At 41.1% G+C, this 13,595-nt stretch overlaps 1 protein-coding gene across 1 annotated transcript in view; it reads left to right on the top strand.

Annotated features, from left to right (window-relative positions):
* AGBL4 (AGBL carboxypeptidase 4) overlaps positions 1–13,595 on the top strand; it is a gene marked incomplete at its 5' end in the record, with an annotated part of 1,767,058 nt that overhangs the window by 1,699,422 nt on the left and 54,041 nt on the right. The window contains 2 exons of the mRNA XM_042781774.1: positions 3,506–3,658; positions 6,561–6,723. Coding sequence (XP_042637708.1) covers positions 3,506–3,658; positions 6,561–6,723 — 316 coding nt within the window. The remainder of the gene's footprint in view (positions 1–3,505; positions 3,659–6,560; positions 6,724–13,595) is intronic.

Here is a 13,595-nt window from a genome sequence, read left to right as displayed (position 1 = left end):
TAGTGCCTAAGGCACTTGACTGCTAACCAGAAGACTGGCAGTTCAAACCCACCAGCCACTCCTCAGAAGGAAGATGAGGCAATCTACTTCCGTAGTGATACTGCCTTGGAAACCCAAGGAGGGGTTGCTATGAGTTGGGTCCAACTTGACAGCCTATAACAACAACAACAACAGGCAGTGAAACTGGAGGACAGGGGTAGGAGGGAGAGTTTTCACTGAAAATTTGGTAAATATCAAAATTTTCACTGAAAATTTTTCTATACCTGTGATTTTTGAACCATGTGAACCAATCCATCTAATTCACCTGCTGGTTATTAAAAATGAAATTACATTAGTTGCCAGGTGTCAGGATGAGGTAGTGGAAACCACAACAGAATAGTTATCAAAAGAACCGGGTTCTAGTTCTTGCTTCTTCACTACTTGCTGACTGGCGTTAAGCAAACAGGGCTGATCCCAAAAAGGTTAGAGAAGCTACCCTCCAAGGCCCTCTCTAGCTCCAACATCCAGAGCTATAAATTGCAGTTTTTCCTTACACATCTTTTAATTCATGTCTCTACCTCCTCTTTTCCACTGCAGCTCATCAAAGCTCAGAGGAAAAGACAGACAATTGGAGAAAATAAAATTGCAAAGATGACTTTTATAGAGCTCCAGTTGAATCATTGTGCATTCCACCTCCAAAGCTGAAAATGATGAGTTTAATATCACACAGAGCAGGGCATCTTGAGTCTCTCCAAAGACAGCTTATGCTACCCAGAGAACTGGGAGCTCAGCAAGACATCATTTTTCACTCCAACTCTAAGGCAAATGAAATGACAGTCATTGGCCCACATTCTAGAAGCAACATGGTTTTCATTTGGTTTTAACTTTGTTTGAAAGTGTCCCAAGGAGGAAGAATCCTCCTAAGCTGAGACATTTCTTCTTTCTCAGGACTGTGTGTCAGAAAGGGGCTGGAAAGGCAGCTGGGATTTGGCCTTGGTTGCTTCTAGTGTTTGTCATTGATGATAACAACTGTGCTGGGGTCAGGAGACCTTTGTTCTTGTCTGAGTTCTGCCATGAGCTTGGCAAGTCCCTTTCCCATATAGGGCCTTCATTACCCTTAGAAAGGATTAATAGATATAAATTAGGCCCACACAATGAAACCTGTGAAAGCCAGAACTCAATGAGACTGCTTTGTTTTGCAAATGATGGTAATTATTTTAGCAGTGTTTGATCCTAACTATAACTCTCTGAAGTTGGAATTATAATACCCATATATTATACCACATATAATTCCCAGGAAACTGAGGCTTAGAGTGGAGATGTGATTTATTCCAGGATCCACAGCTAAAAGTGGCAGAGCTGGGGCAAAACCATAGATAGGCTCACTGTAAGAACAATTACGTTACCTGAAAGGAATTGCTCCTTAATCAGAGAAGGCAAATTCTGCTAATACCTTTAGTCATGAAAGTATTTAACTGTTTTGGATAAGTAAAATTATGACTTAACCCCCAAAATATCTCACATTTTCAGAAGATCTCTGTAGAAGGATGCTAATGGTGGTGCTTTCAGATGTTGAGGGAAAATGGTTTGATACTGATCTTCACCAGTCTAAACTCCTTTACTCATATTGCAAATGTCTGCTAAATCTGCTGACATATAGAACCAGCTCAAAACAACCCACTTCTGGAAATGTGTGTGAGTGTGTGTATATAATCTTGGATTTTTTTTTTTTTTTTTTCTCTTTCTTTTTTCATTTTTATTGTGCTTTGGGTGAATGCTTACAGAGCAAATTCATTTCCCACACACATTTTGTTTCATGACATTGACAATTCCCCACAATGTAAAAGCTCTCTTCTCATTTCCTCCCCGTAGTTACCTCTTCCCTGTGACCCTCCCTCCAATGCACTCCCACCCCATCCCTAGCTATCTGCCTGTGCAAACACTGCTCTCTGTTCTCCCACAATTGATTGTCCCAAGGAGTGTATCTACCTGATGTAAATATTCACCCCATATGCCTGTCTGTTGTTTGGCTGCAAGCCACAGGAGTGAGTTCTGTTCCAGACCTGAAGGGTAGCTAGAGGACATGTCTTGAGGGTCTCACCAGGCTCTATAACTAGTAAATCTGGTCTTCTTTTGTGGTTTTGAATTTTGTTCCACATTGTTCTCCCACTCTATCCAGGATCTCCTTCCATTCCTGGTAACCAACAAAGAAAGCTTCCTTCCATATATAAACCTTTCCTTGACTTTTTACAATAGTGAAATAATACAATGTCCTTCTGTGATTGACTTATTTCACTCAGCATAATGTCCTCCAAGTTCATCCATGTTATGCAGTGTTTCACAGATTCTACATTATTCTTTAGTGTTGCACAGTATTCCACTGTGTGTATGTACCATAATTTTGTTATCCATTCCTCCGCTGATGGGCACTTAGGTTGTTTCCATCTCTTTGTTATTGTGAATAGTGCTGCAATGAACATAAGTGTGCATGTATCTGTTCTTGTTCTGGCTCTCACTTCCTTAGGATATCTACCTAGTAATGGATTTCTGGATCAAATGGCATTTCTAATTCCAAGTTTTTAAGGAATCACCATACTGATTTCCACAGTGGTTGTATCATTTTACAGTACCACCAACAGTGTATGAGAGTCCCAAGCTCTCCACATCCTCTCCAGCATTTGTTATTTCTGTGTTGTTGAACTTTGCTATTCGTGCGGGGTGAGACAGAATCTCATTGTTTTGATTTGCATCTCTCTAATGGCTAATGATCATGAATATATCTTCATGTTTTTTGGCCACTTGGATATCTTCTTTGGTGAAGTGTCTATTCATGTCTTCTGTCCATTTTTTTAAATTAGATTGTTTGTCTTTTTGTTGTTAAGGTGTTGGAGTATTCTGCAAATTTTAGAGTTAAGTCCCTTGTCAGGTATGTCATTGCTGAATATTTTTTCCCAATCTATAAGTTCTCTTTTTACTCTTTTGGAGAAGTATTTTGAAGCACATAAAAATTTAATTTTGAGAAGGTACCAATCATCTAGTTTATCTTCTGCTGTTTGTGCATTTTGGGTGATGCTTCATAGTCTATATATGCCATAAATTCCCCCAAAAAAACACAAAGTCACTGCTTCAAGTTGATTTTGACTCATAGCAACCCTTTCTTGGGTCTCCAAGGCAGTATCACCACAGAAGTAGATTGCTCCATCTTCCTTCCAAGGAGTGGCTGGTGGATTTGAATCACCAGCCTTCTGGTTAACAGTCAAATGCCTTAGGTACTACACCTTATGCCCCTAAATTTGCCCCTATTTTTTCCTTGAGGAGCTTTGTAGTTTTAGATTTCACATTTAAGTCTTTGATCCATCTGGAGTTAGTTTTTGTGTATAGTATGAAGTATGGATCTTGTTTCATTTTTCTGCAAATGGATCCCCAGTTTTGCCAGTACCATTTGTTAAAGGAATCCAATCTTGGATTCCTTTAAGACAAGCCCTGTGACCCTTAATTTCTCATTTGTTGTTCTTTCTCTCAACAGAAAACAAGCCTGGAGTTTTATATTGATATCCATGCCCATTCCACAATGATGAATGGCTTCATGTATGGCAACATCTTTGAGGATGAGGAACGGTTCCAGAGGCAGGCCATTTTCCCCAAGCTCCTCTGCCAGAATGCTGAGGACTTCTCCTACGTAAGTCAAAAGTTCTCGGCCAGCCCCACCTCCTCTCCTCCCACCCTCAGCACTCTCTTTCTCACTGCCTCCCTCTCTTTCTCATCACACAGTTTAGAACACTTGCTCTGTGCCAGGTCTTGTGTGGGTGATAGAGATAGTGATAAATAAGCTATGTCCATGCCTTCAAACAGCTCAGCAGTCAGAGACAGAGAGTTTTTGAAAAGGTGGTAGCATTTGCTCTGTCTCATGAGCTGTCATTTGTTTGCTTGATCTGATTCTATCATTAGCAAAGAAAAGACTCACTGAGCACCACCCACATGCCAGGCCCTGCCCCAGGGTCTGCTTACACCTAACTCAGTTCTTTTAGTATGAGCTTAACATGTCTGCTGAAGGGGCTCCTCTTCCAACCATTTTCTTCATCCATGACCTTTTCTTGGCTTCAATTTCTTTGTCACTGATTTCTTGGTGATAATTTCTTGCCATGCCTATATCACAGTTCTGAAAGCTATTTGCAAGCAGTAAAGAACTCAACAAACCCAAGACTATTGCTGTTAATACCCACCCCACATGCTGAGGAAGATTGGAGACTTCAGAACGGGAGTTAGAATGTTGTTGTTGTTAGGTTCTGTCGAATGGGCTTTGACTCATAGTGACCCTGTGTACAACAGAATGAAACATTGACCAGTCTTGGGCCATCCTCCCAATCCTTACTATGCATGAGCCCATTGTTGCAGCCACTATGTCAATCCATCTTGTTGAGGGTCTTCCCCTTCTTCGCTGCTCCTCTACTTTACCAAGCATGATATCCTTTCTCCAGGGACTGGAGTCAGAATAATTGATAGCAAAAAGTAATATTGGAAAGGGACAAGGCAAGACTATAAGGAAGGAATCAGCATGTAGTGGGGGGACATGGGAGAGAGTTTTTGCACATTTTCCTTTGTTTTGACACTAAATTTCTGGGGCCTGTTATTTCCATGTGGCCAGAGGGGGAGAGGCCTGCAAAGGTCATAGCAATTTTCAAAGTTTATGAGCTGAAAACTTGCCTGCCCATTGCTTCAGGCCTGGACATTAGTGAGAAGATGAATTTCTCCATGTGGTAAGATGTGCTTCAAGCCATAGAACCTTTGAGTGCCATTCCAGGCAGGGGAGTAGGAAATAATGTAGCCCAGCCTCCTCTTTATACCCAAGAGGCACCTTTGGTGCAGAAAAAAAATGAGTGTCTGGTGCAGAGTCACCTAGCATTTGGTGGTAGAATTAAAGCAGGGTTGCTTCACCATTTGCAAGTTCACTGGGACAAAAACAAGTGTGCTTGTTCCTTTAGGAATCTCTGCAGAATGGCCAGCCATGTCTTTGTGAAACCATTGCACTTTCAGAGCACAGCAGATTGTGGCTTGCTTAGTCCAGATTCCCTGGAAGAGTGGATCATAGGCCCCAGAGACTCTCACAGGGCCTACAATAGGGGAACCTTATTTTTGGACTTGCTTGATGGTGTTCCTGAGCTACAGCTTCCTTAAGAGCTCAGAACTAGAGATATTCCATCCAAACTCACCTGGTCCTCACAACTCTGTGAAAGAGCTATTATTTTCAATATGTCACAGATGAGGAAACTGTGGCTAAGACAAATAAGGCAACTTGCCTAACATCACATAATCAGTAGGTGGTAGGCATGCTTTGGAAGAGAGGACTTGAGATCCTGAACTGCTAGCTCTCTCTTTATCCTCTCTCTATCACTGTAATGAGTTTTCAACACCCAAGTGAAGAAGAAGATATGAGTTCAGGCATCCCAATTAGATGGGGCAGTATAGTGAAGGAGCATTGGGGTGTCTGGATTCAGTTTATCCTAGATTCAAATCTATGCTATTTCACTTACTAGCTGCAAGATACTCCATCTCTGTGAGTTTCAGTTTCTTCACTGTCTCAGTTATCTAGTTCCGCCATAATAGAAATATCACAAGTGGGTGGCTTTAACAAACAGAAATTTATCTTCTCACAGTTTCAGAGGCTAGAAGTCCAAATTCAGACTGCAGCTGTAGTGAAGGTCTTTCTCTCTCTGCTCTGGAGGAAGGTTCTTGTCTCTTCTGAGCCTCTATTCCTGAGCAGTCTTCATGTGGCTTGGCATCTCTACTCTCCCATCTCTGCTTCTCTTGCTTGCTCATTTAATCTCTTTTATATCTGAAAAGAGATTGATTTAAAACATACTCTACACTAATCTTATCTCATTAACATAACAAATGCAAACCATTCAGAAATGGAATTATAACCACAGGCACAGAGGTTAAAATTTACAACTCATGTTTTAGAGAAATACAAATCAATACATAACACTCATCTATACAAGCACCTGCCATCACGTCAATTCTGACTCATAGTGACCATATTAAAGGACAGAGTAGAAATACCCCACAGGGTTTCCAAGGCTGTAAATCTTCATGGAAGCAGACTGCTTCATCTTTTTCCCACAGAGCAGTTGGTGGGTTTGAATTGCCAAATTTCTGGTTAGCAGCTGAATGTTTTAACTACTACACCACTGGAGTTCATCACTTATATACAGAGAAACAAAATTATAACATCTACTTCAAGAGGTTGTTTTGAAGCCTTAATAAAATACTACATGGGAAATAGCATCATAACGTTGAAATCATTGCACAAATTTTAGACTGATTATACTGTTTCTACTCCACCTGTCCCCATTCAAAATCAACTTTCCTCAAAGATTTGTTGAATCATAGTTACTGTGTACCAAGGACTCCACTGATACTTTCACTGAATTATGTTTCTTTAAATCAGTTCCTATAATAATCCAGTGATAATGGGATTAATATTTCACCTTTTAGATGAGGAACTTGAGACCTAGAGATGTTGTAAGGTTTGGCAGCAGGTGCCCTACTTCGATTCTCAACTCCTACTCTGTCATTCACAGTCCAGCACATCCTTTAACCGTGATGCTGTGAAAGCAGGAACAGGTCGTCGCTTCCTTGGTGGACTCCTGGACCACAGTTCCTATTGCTACACTCTCGAAGTCTCCTTCTACAGCTACATCATTGGGGGCACCACGGCTGCTGTGCCCTACACTGAAGAAGCCTGTATCCTTGGAAGGTCCCCAACCAGCCCTGGGCCAGCCTCCATCCAGTTGCCAGGTCTGACAGAATTTACTCTACAAGTCAGAAATTAGGTCCCCAATTCAGGTAAGGGGTGAGACTCTGGGGTGGAGATGGAAATGGCTTGTTCCGCTGGTGCCATCTGTGGATTGGCCAGTTTGCTCTTGACCTTCATATCAACACCCCTCCACCCCTCCTCCAAACACATACACATACCCACCACTGCCTCTGCTAGGTCCCTAGACTTCTCAGGTACCTGGACTCATGGCCAACCTATAGACCTTATGCTGCTCACATCTTTCCTTCCCTTTCCCTGTCTCATGAGGGAGGAAGTATTCTGCCATGTAACATATGTAAGTACACAGGCTGGTCAACCAGCCCCAGGGTTGCTGGGGAAGAACTTGATGATCTTGATTCATCCTTCTAGCCCTGTAAATATAAAACTATATTTTCTTTTTCCTTCTTCTGTTTCCTTAGGCTCTCATTCTCTCACTTTGTCTTTTCTTTGTTCACTATTTTTTCCCTTGCTTGTTTCTTCTTCACCTTATTGTTTCTCCCCTCCCTTCCATCTCTTACTCATCTGTACGATCTCTTTCTAACCCTACTTCTTACTTCTGTTTTCTTCTCTCCTCACTCATCTTTGCCTCCTTCTCACTTATCTTTCTCCTCTCATTCTTTGTGCATTCTTCTCTCTGCCCTTGTATTTTTTTGCCAAATTGTTTTTCCTCTTAGCTTCCTCACCAAATTTTCCTGAAAACTCCCAAGATTACCATGGTGAAATTGGGAATAACTTTCTTAGTTGCTTGAGTTTTTAGGGATTATTTAGTAATTCAAATTTCAGAATCATTGCTCTGAAGTATAACAGATTCTGCCTTCACTCATTCTTTTGTTTTTGAATTGACCCAATTCTCTTTTCCTACACTTGCTTTTCTTGAATGAAGAATTATTATTGAAGGATGAGAAAGAAGAAGGACGAAATTAACTCTCTATATAAATTATATAAATTCTCTCTCCTCAGAAATAGAAGCACTCTATTTAGCCCTTCTTCAATCCTTGGTGAATGTTTATGGAGTACTTACCACTCTGTACAGGAAAATACCCTTTCTGGCATGACTTACTACTACTCCACTCAGCCCATCACAGCCTGGTGCCTCTGGGTGCATCATTTACCTTGCTGGTGAGAGAGCAGGCAGGCTGAAGGCTCCAGAGGGATGGGCTAGCAGGAGCTGGGCCAAGTGTTAAAGGAGTGTTCCAGACCCTTTCGACCATGGAGAGATTATGATAAGAATGGAGAATACCCTCTCATTGCTCACTAGAGATCAAGACAGTCAGTCTTGAAGTGTGATTTCATAACCAGCTGGCTTAGCAAAGTCAAGGATCAGGCTCTACTCCAAGGCAGAGGATCCTTGGTGTACAGAGCCCTGGCAATTTCTTACCTGCCACACTGTCCTTCCACTGGATGATGTGTGGCTCATGACTTCTCCGGGAGCTCCTAACTCCTGTGATACATGCTTAGGTCTCATTCCATGCTGTGCTTGCTTTGCTTTCCCATAATATTGTGGCAAAGGAGGTAGAGGGACTTAACTGGAGGAAAAGAAGTTTAAGTGTGTGCATCAAGGAGATTCTGCATGGGACATAGGTCCCTCCAGAGGAGACCTGCACTTAGTTGTGGTCATTTTCTGATGTAAAATATTGTGGGTTCTCCAATCCTTTCTCAGTAGTTCTGATATGCTTTTGTGCTGGAAGTAAATATTTTTCTTAGCAGACTATCCCTCCCTTAACCCAGCGCTGGAGTATCTTCCCATCAACCTCATCCTCATTCAGCAAAAGTGAACTGACTATTTAGTATGTACCAGGAATCATACAAGACAGCGGGGGTAAAATACCAAACAAGAAAGCACAGTTCCTGGCTCACAGAGCTTTCAGTCTACTTGAAGAGACAAAAACAGAAAGAGGTAATTATAATACCTATTATACATTCTGTGGTAGAGGAATTCCAGAGTGCTATGGGAAACATTCATTTAACAAAAATTGTATTGAGTGCCTACCATAGTCCAAGTAAAGTTCTAGACACTAGAGATATAGCAGTGAACATATTGAAGACAATTCCTGCCCCCCACCCCATGGGGATAAGGAAATTCAAACCCAGTCTTCAGATGCCAGAGACTTCTCAATGGAAGTGATATCCAGGCTCAGTTTTAAAGATTAAGTAAAAATGAACCAGATTCGGTTAGGGTGGGTTGTTGGAGGGAAGAAATTGTAGATACAGATGGGAGGGAGGAAGCTAGAGATTTAAGTGGTCCAATATGTCTGAAAGACTTTGGATGCAAGAATGAGGCCGAAAGGATAGGCTACAAGGAATTTGAACTTGAATATAAAGGCAATGAAGAGCCATTTAAGGATTTTTAATAGGGGTGGAAAGCTACTCTGGCTGCAGTGGGAAGAATAGATTGCAAGAGACCAAAACTAAAGACAGGGGCACATGTTAGTTATGACAATCCAAGTGGGAGATGGTGGCTGTTGTTAGGTGCCATCAAGTTGATTCTGACTCATAGCAACCCTATGTACAACAGAACGAAACACCACCCAGTCCTGCAGCATCTTCACAATCCTTCCATGCCTGAGCCCATCCTTGCAGCCATTGTGTCAATCCATCTCATTGAGAGCCCTTTTTTTTTCTCTGACCCTCCACTTTACCAAGCATGATATCCTTCTTCAGGGACCATTCTGAAAACATGACCAAAGTACATGAGACAAAGTCTCATTCTCACTTCTAAGGAGCATTCCAGCTATACTTCTTCCAGGACAGATATGTTCGTTCTTCTGGCAGTCTATGGTATTTTCAGTAGTCTTCACCAACACCACAATTCAAAAGCATCAATTCTTCTTCAGTTTTCCTTATTCATTGTCCAGCTTTCACATGCATATGAGGTGACTGAAAATACTATGGCTTGTGTTAGGCACACCTTAGTCTTCAAAGTGACATCTTTGCTTCTTAACACTTTAAAGAGGTCTTTTGCAGGACATTTGCCCAGTGCAATACAATGTCTGATGTCTTGACTGCTGTTTCCATGGATATTGATTGTGAATCCAAGTAAAATGAAATCTTTGACAACTTCATTCTTTTCTCCATTTATCATGATGTTGCTTATGGTCCAGTTATGAGGATTTGTGTTTTCTTTATATTGAGATCCAATTCATACTGAAGACTGTAGTCTTTGATCTTCATCAGTAAGTGCTTCAAGTCATTTTCACTTTCAGCAAGCGAGGTTGTGTCATCTGCATATCACAGGTTGTTAATGAGTTGACCTGCAATCCTGATGCCATGGTTTTCTTCATATAGTACAGCTTCTCAGATTATTTGCTCAGCATAGAGATTGAATAAGTATGGTAAAAGGATACAACCTTGATGCAGACCCTTCCTGATGTTAAAACATACAGTATCCCCTTGTTCTATTTGAATGATTACCTCTTGGTCTATGTATAGGTTCCCCATGACACAATTCAGTGTTCTAGAATTCCCATTCTTTGCAATGCTATCCATACTTTGTTATGATCAATACAGTTGAATGCCTTTGCATAGTCAATAAAATACAGGTAAACATCTTTCCGGTATTGTTTTCAGCTAAGATACATCTGACATCAACAATATCCATCATTCCATATCCTCTTCTGAATCCAGCTTGCATTTCTGGAAATTTCCTGTCAATATACTGCTGCAACTATTTTTTAATTATCTTCAGCAAAATTTTATTTGTGTGTGATATTGTTTAATAATTTTCATATTCTGTTGTATCACCTTTCTTTGGAATGGGAACAAATATTGATCTCTTCTAGTTAGTTGGCCAGTTAGCTGTCTTCCAGATTTCCTGGTTGATGGTGGTAGTTGTAGAATATTAACTGATTGCCAATGAATTCAGATTCATGGTAACCTTGTGTGTATAAGAGTAGAACTGTTCTCCATAGGGTTTTCTTTCAATAGCTAGATTTTTGGAAGTAGATTACTAGACCTTTCCTCTAAGGTACCTTAGGGTGGACTCAAACCTCAACCTTCTGGTTAGCAGCCAAGTGCATTAACCACTTGTACTACTCAGAGACTCCAATGGAATATTAAGAATTTGGTGTTGAGAAGACTTAGTAATTAATTGGATGGAAGTGGCATTGGGGAACAGGGACTAGTTATTGGAAGGAGTTAAGGGTGAATACACTACGTGCCCACACACAAGTGGAGCAACTCATGATGCTGTTGGAGTCACTCTGCCTTTTTCTATCATTCAGAGGATAAGAACAGGAAAATGGAATTGCACCAGGGAAGCTCAGGCCAATTCAACACATGCAAGTGTGATTTAACCTGGTTCTTGTTGGATTTTTTTTTTTTTTCCAAATCTCATCTCATAACAGAGGAAGATTTCAGGCAGACAGATTGTGATCTTTGTTGGCTTCTGGCTCCATGTCTCCATCAGAAAAAGAAATTACATGGTCTGATGGGAATGGCAATATGGTCTGGGAGAATGTGTCCTCTGGATTAAGAGTCAGGAGATCTAGATTCTGATGACAGCACTAACTTCCTCCCAGAGTGTGCCCTTCAGCAAGTCCTCTGTCCTCTCAGAGGTGAGCTTTTAAAAAGGGATCACCTTTAAAAAGGGATCAAGGACCTTCAGCTTTTCTAACCTCTGCTGTGGGAATTAAATAGAGATATTCATGAAAAAGCATGGTGCTATTGAAACAGAACAGACTTCAGATTTGAATGTACCTGGGTTTGAATCCTGGCTAAGCCAATTACTAGATATGCAGCCTTGGACACATTACATAACCTCTTCTGGCCTCAATTTTCTAATCCATAACAGGAGAACATAATACTTAACCTCACTGAGTTGTATGCAGTCAAATATATGTGAGTATGTATAGTAAAATATAAATACTAAGTGAATATTGGTTAAAACATTGAAAAGGTTTATGTGGGTGTAAGTGAAGACCTACTTAAAAAGGTAGATAAGGCTATTTAGAACAAGAGAAAAATGGCTGCCTAAGTAAGGCTCATGGGGCAAAGGGCCTTGATGACAATATCATAGTTAAGGGCTTTGACCTCAGAACACAATTTAACAGTGAGGAATGAGCAGTTCCCATAATGAGATCACTCATGTCTGTCATCCGGAGTACCTCCTTCCTAGTAGCAGGGTATGTGGAGGCCAGATTAGTGAACCACAGGATGTTGGGTGAGTATAAGATCAGGGAAGGACTGAGAGAGTTGAGAACCTGAGGGATATTTCACCCAGGCCCGCAGTAGGGTCCACTTCTCCACACATGTGTCTATCAATTTAATTTTTCTTCCCGTAAAGGCACCAGTTAAATACTGCCATAATTTTTCTCTCTGATTTTCCTTTCCACTACATCAGGGATATATGGCAGTGGGCACAGTCACTGATGCCTACCTAGCTGTGTGACCTTGGGCTGTCACCTCACTAAAAAAACCTCAAACTCATTGCCACTGAGTCAATTCCAACTGATAATGACACTATAGGACAGAGTAGAACTGGCCCATAGGTTTTCTAAAGCTATAATTGTTATGGAACAAGATTGCCACAACTTTCTCCCATGGAGTGACTGGTGTGTTCCAACCACCAACTTTTCAGTTAGTAGCTGAGCACTTTAACCATTGTGTAACCAGGTCTCCTTACATCACCTCACCACTCTTAGCCTATTTCCTCAATTTGTAAAATAATAATAATAATAATAAAAACCTCTTTGTGAGTTATTGGGAGGATGAAGTGATGTGAAGTATCTACAATCTCTCAGAACTGCTTGCCACCTGATGTGATAAGTCTTCAACAAATGTTCCTTCTGTCCCCACTTTTCTCAGTCTCATGCATACTGTGTGGTTTTCCTTTTGTTAGTTGAGTCTTTAACCAGATGATCAGGCTTTGAAGGCAGCAACTGGGACTTTGAACCTGACTCTACTCCTACTACTGAGTGGCCTCAGCAAGCTTTGTCCCATCCCTTAGCTTCAGGATCTAATTCCTACCTGTCCAAATTGTGGAATGAAATTATATGTGGACTCTACCACTACTCTAGGAGCTCTGGTAGCATAGTGCCTAAGGCACTTGACTGCTAACCAGAAGGCTGGCGGTTCAAACCCACCTGCCGCTCCTCAGAAGGAAGGTTGGGCAATCTACTTCCACAGTGATACTGCCTCGGAAACCCAAGGAGGGGTCACTATGGGTCAAGGGCAACTCAACAGCACATAACAACAACAACATCACTACTCTGTCCCTTCCAGTTCTGACATGTTAAGATTTTTCTAGTTATAAAATCTAAAATTATATAATTCCACACTTAGATGAATTTATGACATTAAAATCCACAATTCTATTATTTGATGAGTCTTAAGATTCAGCAGTTCCATTAATATGTAAGTATCATGGACAGCTTTTAATGGTCCTTAATTGAGGGGTTCCCACTGACAAGCTTCAAGAAGAACTGAAAAACTGCCTAAAACCCATGAGAAACTGTTAAGTAAAGACGCAAAAGTTCATTGTTTTGGAGGAAGGCCCTCATTTTTCACCAGATTCTAAAACTGACACATCCTCAGGGGCTTCTGCCCTGACTAGTGGTCTTTGGGGTGCTCATCGCTATATGTCATGGTAAGAACACAGCTCTGTTGTCAGTGTCCTAGGTGTGAATTCTACTTTGTATAGTTCTAGCTGAGGACCCTAAGCAAGCTATTTAACTACTCTGAACTTCAGTTTCCTCATCTGTAAAGTAAGGCTGAAGGTAATTTACTGGACAGAGTTGCTGTGAGGATTACATGGAAGAATGCAGATGAACTACCAGGCATATACTCGGTGCCATTAAGTATT

Source organism: Orycteropus afer, unplaced genomic scaffold (genome assembly GCF_000298275.1).
Source record: "Orycteropus afer afer isolate SDZICR_OR568_19922 unplaced genomic scaffold, OryAfe1.0 scaffold00169, whole genome shotgun sequence".
In the NCBI taxonomy this organism is placed as follows: Eukaryota; Metazoa; Chordata; class Mammalia; order Tubulidentata; family Orycteropodidae; genus Orycteropus; species Orycteropus afer.
Note: the sequence above shows the minus strand (reverse complement) of the source record. Positions and strands in the feature narration are given on the sequence as shown.